The sequence below is a fragment of the Condylura cristata genome, unplaced genomic scaffold (assembly GCF_000260355.1).
Source record: "Condylura cristata isolate star-nosed mole 26May11 unplaced genomic scaffold, ConCri1.0 scaffold00021, whole genome shotgun sequence".
Taxonomy (NCBI): domain Eukaryota; kingdom Metazoa; phylum Chordata; class Mammalia; order Eulipotyphla; family Talpidae; genus Condylura; species Condylura cristata.
Window position 1 is genome coordinate 36,870,529 of NW_004567122.1, and position 11,117 is coordinate 36,881,645.

The 11,117-nt window shown below is 46.5% G+C and overlaps 1 protein-coding gene across 1 annotated transcript; it reads left to right on the plus strand.

Moving 5' to 3' along the window:
• Positions 1-4,512: 4,512 nt before the first annotated feature.
• On the plus strand, positions 4,513-6,573 carry ADRB2 (adrenoceptor beta 2, surface). Its single transcript, XM_004686868.2, has one exon. It carries the CDS (start codon positions 4,757-4,759, stop codon positions 6,011-6,013), a length of 1,257 nt encoding a protein of 418 aa, XP_004686925.1. The 5' UTR covers positions 4,513-4,756; the 3' UTR covers positions 6,014-6,573.
• The last annotated feature ends 4,544 nt before the right edge of the window (positions 6,574-11,117 follow it).

Here is an 11,117-nt window from a genome sequence, read left to right on the forward strand (position 1 = left end):
TCTAGTAGGGAGTCTCCCAAGAACTTAAGAACACAGTCTAGGGTCATCCCTGCTGGTGCAGTGGGGTAAAAGCACAGCACTGCAAGCCAGCAGAGGCAACTTCAGTGCGAGTTCAAACCCCTGCTGACCACATGGCGTGGCAGACCTCTCCTGACCCACCCGCTGCTCTCTTCAGCAGTGTTCTTTGTTGATCTGCCTATTCTGCTCCCCACTCTGTCTCTGGTGAATCTTCTCACTGCCCCTGCACCTCTGGCTTTTACCCCAGTTCTGTATGTATAAATAAATAAATCTTAAAAAAAAAAAATCAAGTCTAGGAAAAGATAGGAGACTTGTTCTGAGTGGCCTCCAGGGGGCAGACTTAAGATCCATGGGTAGAAGCTGTACGAAGATGGATTTCAGTTCTCTGAATAGTTGGAGAAACACTGAGGAAAGGAGGTAGTAACTTTTCGTCACTGACAGGGCTCTCCAAGAGTTCTGGAGGTGTCCTGGGTAAGGAACTGATAGGGCAGTGAAATGCTTCATCTGAAAATCACTGACATCCTGTCTAGCTACGTAGCAATGACAATGATACTTTTCAAAATCATTTTTCACACAATTCAAATAAAAACTAAATGACTCAGTATTCATGTTCAAAGGTTCTTTCATACATATGTCCAACAATATAAATAAAAAATATCTATCTATCTACATCTGTATCTACATATAGATATATAGAAAGGGGTGAGTAAAGATATTAAAAAATTAGATAATAGTGACAGTGTAACAGGGTGGTCCCTAGGAAAAAGGGAAGTTCCAGGTTCCCTGCCCCACCCAGAAGGAGGGTGGAGCTGAGCAGAGAAAAAGGAGAGAAGAGAAGGAAATGAAGCAGGATGGAGAAGGACACCTAAGGAAGCCACAAGGAGCAGCAAGCGTGTGAGCAAGAAACCGGGCTTGTCTCCTGGCCCTGGACTGGTTAAGGCAGATGTGGGTGAGAGACCTGTAGGGAGGTGACTATGGCAGTGTTTATATTGATTTTGATTTTGCTCTCAGATTTGTCTGGCCATTTCTGACCCTTTTCCATGGGTCCCTGCCAGAAGGCACTTTAGTCTAGTGGCAGGCTTTCAGGCCTTGCTTTGGGCCAATCCCTTTTGGGTGGACTTTTGCCCACGAGGGGATGGGTAACTTCAGGTGTTTGATTTAGAAGTTATATTCTTTGTGTTCCGTATTGTATATTTATTGTATTAAAGTCCTTTTCCATTCAAGTTTTATATGTTTTGTCTTGTTGCGGCAGATGGCAGAACCCACTTAGAGCAGGCAGGTTTTGGGGCTTCAGGGGTGTCCCTCTCCCCCTGTCCTCTAACAGATTTGCTGTCCAATAAAAACAGTTGCCTCTTTTCCAAGGGTGTTTGCTAAGGACTTTACCTGCATTAAATGACACGATGTTGCACAGTGATAATATAAAGACAGATACTTAAAACCATCATCCAGAAATAAATCCCCTACTCAAGATGGAAGGAATCTTGTCTAAGAGAAGGCCAGGCTGAAGATTTCCTAAGGTATCCTTCTACTGACATGAGAGTATACTGCACAGCTCACAGACTTTCTCTTACATTCCAACATTCACTAAATAAATCAAAATGTGGTGTTTTTTTTGTTTGTTTTTGTTTTTTTTTTTTTTAGTTTTGCAGACAGGAAATGACAAATCAGTGTTTTAAAGGGATTGACAAAATATGCAATTAGGCACTATCAATCACCATCAAAAGCCTACTTTTCTGTTTATCAGATAAAGGTGCATTTAGTCACTAAGAACTTGTTCGTTCAACTGAAGCTTTAAGCCCAGTGAGTGGTGCCAGTGAAGCAGAAACAGCAGCACAGGGCACAGAGAATACAGGAGGCCTGGACACTACAGGACCCCTAATTTCCCCCACACTTGTTTCTGCATTTTAGTTTCCGCATTTGCAAACTGAGGGAGAGGGTGGGGAGAAGAAACGAAATGTTCTGGTTGTAGTCTTTGTGATGCTAATGCTTTCAAAGCCTTTCGTGCAAAGGGGAGATCTGGGGAAGACTGAGGTCATGAAGATAACACCTAAAATCCCTACCAACTTGGTGATGGAACAAGAGAGGGACTGGTTTGTAGGGCTGGTGGTCACAGGTCCAGAATTCACTCATTCACATAAGCAGTTTTCCCTTCTTCAATGTTTGTGGGTTTTTAAAAGGTGTTTCCCAAAATGAATAATTCCAAATCTAACTTTTCAACGATCTATGTGTACATCTGCATGATCAATTAGTGTTTGCTTCAAAATGGGTTTCCTTTGTCCTCTTCTTTGTTATGGAAAGGTTAAACAACATGAGTATTTATTCCATAGCTTCACAAACAGGAAGGAGGGTTTATATGGCTTAGTTCCACAATTCAGTTTAGATGTATATTTAAAGAAACATGGTTGCATAACACAGTGTCTCTTCCTAAAATGTATCATACCAGAGCCAAATCTGGAAAACACAAATATGGGATGGGCCTACTTTGAAAACTATGTGAACATAATGGGTTCTTAATTAAAATTTGTGGCTTTTATAGGAAATATTTATTCTTTCAGGCAACCATAAAAAGAATTTCTGCTAGTGAAGAAAGTTAAAGGATGTATTTGAGTTAAAATTTGTTCTGAGTACAAACACTACTTCCAAAGTAGCCCAATTCACTTTGTCCTAAAGCGTTTCAGTGTTTTGGTGGAAAAGATTAAGTATACTAAATAATTCATTAAAATTTCATTTATAACCCATAGATCCGTGTGGTGTTTATAAGTACGAGAGCAATTTCACAGCTGGTATTATTTCATCTGACTCTCAGCTCAACGGAAATGATTCGAGTCCCCACTTAGACACAGAGAAAATTAAACTCTGACTTTGTGATGTACCTAGGGAGTACATCAACAAACAGATCTGGAACCTGGGTTTTTCAATGACAGTTATAGTTCTTCCTCTTTCAGCATTTGATACAGTAAAACGAAAAATGTAGAGTCAGACAAATATGAGCTCACCCCCTGCCTCTGGCACTGCCCAGCCATGTGCCCCTTGAACCCTCTTTGTGAATTAAGCTAAAAATAATACTCCCCCCACCATGGGACTGTGGGAAGGATTAAATCGAATAATGCATGAAAAGCACACAGCTGAATGTTCCATAAATGTTAGCCATTGTTATGTTATTATGTAATCTACAAAGTATGTTTGGTTTGACTGCAAGAAATGCTTTCAGTTCTTCAAAGACATTACTAATACATGTAAAATCAAACCCTGAAAATTAACTTAACAATAAAGTCATACACCAGATGCAAAGGGTGGCATTTCATTCCTAGTTTTAATTCTTGATTTGATTTAAGAAATTATCTTTTGCTTTCTGTGGTTTCCAAAGCTCTTAATAAACGGAACCATATAAAATTCCCTGTTAAAAGTCAAAATGACAGTGGCGATTTCCTACCCCTCAACCCAACGGATCAACAAACCACACTGAAGTTAAAAAGATCCTTTGAGAAGCAGTGGGATAACAGGTGAGGTTGAAAAGGCAATAATTCCAATTTTAATACATTTCCATCCAACGCATGATGAGGGTTTGAAGCCACACTTCTAAGAAACATTAAAACATACAATTTTCTCCCTCCTCCCCAAACCTACAGGCACACCCTGCTCGAAATGAAACCCAAAGGGTAAAATTCTGTGTCTCAGTGCCTGCAAGTTCCCAAGGAGGGCACCTCTAGTACTTGACAGAGAGCATGCTAAGGAAATCCACAGCTGTTGAAGTCACCTCCTGTGGTCTTGCCAAAAGTTTGAAAGGGAATATGCCTTGTGTCGGTCTCCGAGCTGGGGGCGGGAAAGGAGACGCTCGGGGAGGAGAGACGGGGTGCCTGGGTGAGGGTTTTGGTGTCCTTGGGGGTGTCCGGTGGCGTCCAAGTGAGCGTTTTTGTGTGGTTGACTTCTTCCTGGGTGCCCATGCCTTTATGCTCCTGCGTTTGTTTCGGGCCGTTGTTTCGGGGTGACTTTGTACCTGCAGGCTCGTGTGCGCGCGCGCAGGGTGCTCGTAGCTGCATGGGACGGGTGTGTCTGTCGGTGGCTGTGATTCCCTATAAGTCTGAGCATGTCTGTCGGGGTGCGTGTGTGCCTGTACGTGCGTGTCTCGGTGGGCCCTCTCGCCTGTTTTTCTCACTCGGGGAATCGCAGTGAGAAACCCTTGCCCTGAGAAGTCAGGTCGTACAGGCGCCGGGGGCAGACAGGTAGCAGCCACCGAGACCCAAAAGCTCCCGGGTTGGCCGGGGAGCAAGCCAACCCCAGCTTCAGCCCTCCAGGGCCAGCCAGGGTAGCTGGGAGGGAGTGGCGGCCCGCCCGCTGGGCCCCGCCCCGGCCAGCCCCTGGAATGGGAGGGAGACCGGAGGGAAGGGGCGGAAAGGGGAGGGGACCTCGCCCCTTTGGGGCTGCCCGCGTGCTATTGGCTGAAAGTTCCAGCGCGTCACCGAGAGGGCAGTTCCCCTAAAGTCCTGTGCACATAACGGGCAGCGCGCACTCTGAGTCGGCTTCTCCAGAGCACGAGCTGGGACTGACAGTGACCGCGAGCCCAGAGCACCCCGCAAGCTGAGTGTGCAGGACGCGCCCCCACCACACCCACCTCCCGGCGGCTGAATGAGGCTTCCAGGCGTCCGCTCGCTGCCCTCAGCGCCCCGCCGGAGGTCAGCCCGCTGAGGCGCGGCCAGGGAGCCGGCAGCCGGCGCCCTCACCTGCCAGCCTGCGCACCATGGGACAGTCCGGGAACCACAGCCTTTTCTTGCTGACGTCCAACGGCAGCTACGCGCAGGACCAAAATGTCACGCAGGAACGGGACGAGGCGTGGGTGGTGGGCATGGGTATTCTCATGTCGCTCATCGTCCTGGCCATCGTGTTCGGAAACGTGCTAGTCATCACAGCCATCGCCAAGTTCGAGCGTCTGCAGACGGTCACCAACTACTTCATCACCTCCCTGGCCTGTGCTGACCTGGTCATGGGCCTGGCGGTGGTACCCTTTGGGGCCTGCCACATTCTCATGAAAATGTGGACTTTTGGCAACTTCTGGTGCGAGTTTTGGACTTCCATTGATGTGTTGTGTGTCACGGCCAGCATCGAGACCCTGTGCGTCATCGCCGTGGATCGTTACTTTGCCATCACATCGCCCTTCAAGTACCAGAGCCTGCTGACCAAGAATAAGGCTCGAGTGGTCATTTTGATGGTGTGGATCGTATCGGGGCTCACCTCCTTCTTGCCCATCCAGATGCACTGGTACCGGGCCACCCACCAGGAAGCCATCGACTGCTACCACAGGGAGACCTGCTGTGACTTCTTCACGAACCAGGCCTATGCCATTGCTTCCTCTATTGTGTCCTTCTACTTGCCTCTGGTGGTCATGGTCTTTGTGTACTCCAGGGTCTTCCAGGTGGCCAAAAGGCAGCTCCAGAAGATCGACAGATCGGAGGGCCGCTTCCATGCCCAAAACCTCAGCCAAGTGGAGCAGGATGGGCGGAGCGGGCATGGGCACCGCAGGGCATCCAAGTTCTGCTTGAAGGAGCACAAAGCCCTCAAAACGTTGGGCATCATCATGGGCACTTTCACGCTGTGCTGGCTGCCCTTCTTCATCGTCAACATTGTGCACGTGATCCAGGACAACCTCATCCGCAAGGAAGTTTACATCCTTCTGAACTGGGTGGGCTACGTCAACTCTGCGTTCAATCCCCTCATCTACTGTCGCAGCCCAGATTTCAGGATTGCCTTCCAGGAGCTTCTGTGTCTACGCAGGTCTTCTCTGAAGGACTGTGGGAATGGCTACTCTAACAACAGCAACGGCAGAACTGACTTCACTGCAGAGCAGAGCGGATACCACTTGGGGCAGGAGAAAGACTGCAAACTGCTTTGTGAGGACCCTCCGGGCACGGAAGACCTTGTGAGCCGGCAAGGTACTGTGCCTAGAGATAGCATTGATTCCCGAGGGAGGAACTGTAGTACAAACGACTCGCTGCTCTAGTGCGAATTTGCTACTTTCTAAGACTCCCCCTCCCAGACAAACACTAAACAGACTATTTAACTTGAGTGTAATACATTTAGAATAAACGTGTATAGAGGTGTGCAGGAGGAAGGACCCCCTCCTGCCTTGTTTTTTTTTTTTTTATTTTTTTAAGCTGTAAAAAAGAGAAAATGTATTTGAGTGATTATTTGTGTCTTGTACAGTGCAGTTCCTCTCTGCATGGAACTTGTAAGTTTATGTCTGACGGGCTTCAGTCCCAGAGGACCTGGAGCTGCTGTCGTGATGACTTTTCCATGTATCTACCTCACTGATCAAGTATTAGGAGTGATATAATGCTGCTGGTCATTTGTATCTGAAGGAGTCTTTCCTTCCTGCATCCTTGGACAAAAGGGTCTCGAATATCTTGGACCTTTCCGCTGTGAACACGGACTCTTCCCCGCTCCTCTTATTTGCTCAAATGGGGTGTCATAGGCAGGGATTTGAGGGGCAGCTTCTGTTGCTTTCCTGAGCAAAGTCTAAAGTTTACAGTAAATAAATTGTTTGACCATGACTTCATTGCACCTGTTTCTCCAAAACCCCTTGACAAGCGTGTGGCTGCCTCCCCCACTGGAAACCACAGGTAACTATTTGTAATAACTGCCCAGTGACTTAATACAGGAATGACCCGGGAATGACACGCTCTGATTGCTTAACCCTCTCATTTGCTTTTGGACCTGCCGCTGCAGACCTGTGTCTCCTGACGCTGGAACCCCAGTCAGCAATGCCTGCTCTCGGCATAGCTGTCTCGCTTGTCCTACAGTTATTATTGTGTGCTGTTACATCAGAAACACTGACTCATTGAAACTAAGTTAAGGGCATCTGTTTTGTCCCTTCCAACGCCCCCACCACCCACCTCCCTGTTCTTTTTGTTTCAGAGCTGCTTCTATTCGTATCTGTGCCGGGGCTTACTGGGGAGATCTTTGTACTGCATCAGGGTTTGACGTTTGATAAGGAAGAAGTTTTTGTGAAAAATACACAGCCCCATAATTTCAAGGGAAACTAAAAGGGCACTGGTCACAGGAAAAGCTAGAAAACACTTCACTGATGAATACCTCGTGACCTAGAAACCAAGGTTTAACCCCTCCTGCTTTGCTCCTGTCCCTTTCCTCTTGGATTCCGGGCTCTTGAGTATAACTGAAAAGTCAGCCTCAGCACAATTAGCATTTTGGATCTGATGGTTCTCTGTGCTGGAGTCTGTCGTGTTTTGTTTTGTTTTGTTTTGTTTTTTCAATGTGAGGAGGGTCCTGAGTTGTGACAACTAAAAATGTCTTCTGATATTGTCAGGTGACACCCCCCCCCCCCGCCTCCCCCGGGAAGGAAATTACCCTTGACTGAGAACCACAGATAGAAACTTAAAAATTGAAACAGATTTTTAGATTCTGACTAATGTAACCCCGTCTGTGCAAAACCTCAGAAAGGACAGGTCTTTACTATCACTATCGGGTTCCAGACTCTGGGCTAGTGCTCCTTCCGCCCAGACCTGCCACCTTCCAGGCGTCCTTTCCAGCTGCCCAGATACTAACTGTGAGGCCTGAGTTGTTTGGGAGGGTTTATCAATGGAGGTGAGACTGGGAGAGGTGAGACCTGTAAGCCGTTACTGCCTGTTTGTGGAGAGATCATAATGCTGTTAAGAGGCACAGGAGGGAAAAATCACAAAAGTAAACACATTTCTTCTCCCACCCCCTTTCTATTTTTGCCTTGTATGTCAGAGCCAGAGCTTGGCCCAGGTTTGACCGAGTAGCTCATCCTCCTTGGCAAGGCCACCCTGGGGAGAATCAGCCTTCAGGGTTCTTTGCCATTTCACTGGCTCCTGAGGCTCACTTCACTGCTGTCTTCCCTTCTGTCCCCACCAAGGCCCCTAACCAGCAAAACTTTGGCCTCCTCTGCTTCCTGTCAGCTCGGTGACGGGGTGTCCAGAGCAGGAATGGGGCTCTGGGGAGAAAGGGGCCGGTATTTGTGGACAGTGGTGGCCCAGTGGAGAGTGTGTGCCCTTCGGCACTTTTACTTTTTCTCCAAGGGCTTTCATGCGTATTGTCACATGCTCCTTCTCGCTCCGGTCCCACACCCAGAAACAGGCAGCTTCTACGGCTCAACTCCATGCTCCTTGTAGCCTCAAGGGGATCTGGACTTGACAGAGCCCACAGAAAGCATTTGACACCTGCAGAAACCAAGAGTTTGAAAGGGAAAGGATCTGCCCAAGGTAAGAAGCCAAGGGTTACAGCCTGGAAGCCACTGTCATTCCAGGAACGCATCTATTCCCTCCACCACATTGTTAACTGCTTCTGCCCTCACCTGCACTGCAAATGCTTTTCTCAGGGCCTGTGACACAACCAATTCATTTCAGTGATTGTTTCACTGCTTTTGGGTCCTGCACAGCAAATTCAGGCCATGAACAAATACTCTACAAAAGGGACTAGAAAAGGAGTTGTTCTTTCACTCAGCAAGAATCCATTAGGGTAATCACAGCATCAAGGGGAACTGGGAGAGAGACTGGAAGCTGGGAGACAGGACTGGTAGGAACATCAAGCCTGTGCCAGGTAGAAATTTCAGCCTTAATTCAAAAATAAAAAAAGGGAAATCTTTCTGCTATCATATGTAAGTCCCCAAAATAAATATTATTAATAAACAATGTGTGTACACACATACATATATGCATGCATGTATACATATGCACATAGCTTTTTTTGGTTAGAGAGGCAGTCAATAGAATTCCAGCTGAAAGTTCAGCTGTGAGTATTCGCTCCGACTCCCAGCTACAGGGAGGTTAGCCATATTTGTGTTCCTCTGGATATATTTTAAATACAAGGGCTTTGATCCGCTTTCCCGGGCTTGCCTAGCAAAAGCATTTTAGGCATAGCTCAGTAGGTTGCTTTGCACCCTCGGGTTTTGCTTTGTTTCTTTTTGAAGCAGGCATTGTCCAGTGTCCCTCTGTGCCTGCTCGCTCACAGGCTGGTTATATAAGGTTTGTGTTGGAATCATCCTCATAAAGTTTTCTTTGCCTGGACAGCAAGTTCTCCGAGTTGTCACATGGAAACCTTATCCTGAGATGCAAGCTGACAGGTGTGGGGCCAGGGCCGGGTGGGCCTTGCTGAGATCACTGTGGGGGAAAGAATCTGGGGAAAAGGCTGGAATAGGAACTGTGCTCACCCCGGCTTAGCATGCTTCTGATGGTGAACTTTCTGTGGGAAGAAGTTTAGACAGGAATAAGCCAGCTGTGTTTATGGAGCACCTACTGTGTGCAGTCTGAGCAAATTATGAGCCTCATCTCTGCCTTCGGGGCACATACTGATATACAGATTAGCAATAATTACTACTGGAAGTTTAAGTGTAACTGTTAATAAATACAATACCATTATAAAGATAAAGTATACTTTATCCAGATACCTTTTATGGAATCGTACTAAAAATTAGGCACTGTGTTAGATGCCTTGTAGCCATCATGTCAGCTTAACATCCTTAATGTAAGCCGATTAATTGTCCTCAGCTAACCATGAGGACATGACGTTCAGAAGGTTAAGTGACTCCTGGCGGCCACACCATGCCTAATGGCAGGCATAAGTTGGAACCCAGGCCCCTATGAGCCCAGGGGAGCCTAGCACCCAAGCAAACCAGGAAGCAGCACAGGCAGCTTATAAACCATGCCAGGGCAAGTGTAAGAACTGGAAATGCAATACCTTGTTGAGAGAAGAGGGCGATTGCTGTGGGTGGGAGCTGGAGGAATGTTCCCGTCGAAGCATGTGACTGTGGCATTACTGGGGACTGGGGCAGGAAACCATCACAGAGGAGTCTATGGCTGCTTTCAGTCTCTGTTTTGTCTTTGCACCAGAGAAGCAAGCCAAATTGAAAAGAGGATCTGAAATCCTAAAACCAGACCAGCAGGGTACAGCAGACATAGCATTCTGGCAAATGTATTCTCTCTCCCCAAACTGGACGTTCTCTTCAATCGAGTCGAGAGCTGGGCCTGAAGAAAATTTTAGCATCCTGGGTGTCATGTAGATGTACAGTCCCTTTTGAGCGTGTATCCTAGGGCAAGAGAGATGACCTTTTGAGAGTAGCCGGCAAGGAGATTCATACTTTGAAGGTACTTTGCCATGACAGTGCAACTTCCCTAAATTCAGTAATTCTGTACTGACCCCTCCTTCACTAACTGCAAGTATAATTTGAAGGACTAGGTTTTTAAATATCTTAGAGTAAACAATGTGCAGGAACTTTAGACATGTTGAAGCCTTAGAGATAATGGAGACAAAATAAGGTATCAGGTGTTCTCTCTCTCTCTCTCTTTTTGAGTTAGGTTGAGCAGTTCCCTCTGTGGATCTCAGTTTGTTCCATCTGCCCAATCATGAGTCCAGTACAATTGGTTACTTAGCTCTGCTTAGTTCTGGATTTATGTCACCATTAATTTAGAGACTTATTAGAAACAGTTTATATTTCTAATTGGAGTTGATGACATCTGTCATATAAATAAAAGTCGGATATTCTGGGTGGTCAGTTTGCAGAAAGAAGATGCTGTGAAGAAGAACTAGTTGATGCATGAAATCTGCTCAGATATTTAAGGAGCACCTGGGGCAAAGCAGCACGTCTGTTCTATAGGAATACTAAAAGTCAATCAGAACTTACTAGAAGGTAGAGTCCAGCTCAGGTAAAGGAAGACTTTTCTTTTCGTTTATTAAATATTCATTTATTTATTTTACATCATTCTTCATTTTGTACGTATTTTATCTTGGGTGTAATCTTCGTGAACTTCCCACTGCCACTTCACCCATGTACCATCACCATAGTTCCGTGCACTCTTAAAGGAAGACTTTGCTAAAAATGGATGAAATTTACTGTCAGAACAGTGAGTCTCCTGCCATGGGAAGCGTTCAAGAGACACCCAAATAAAGCCCAGTGCAGGTGGAAGGACAAGGGGTTCTTGCACAGAGGAGGACCTCCGCTAAGCTCCTTCCTCATCTGTGGGTCTGTGTCTTTGAAAACAATGGATGTGGATGTTCTTAAAAAGAATTTGGACATTCCCTAATTTCAGCTGGCCTTCTCCCCAATTCCTCTGGATTTCAGAGGTTTCACT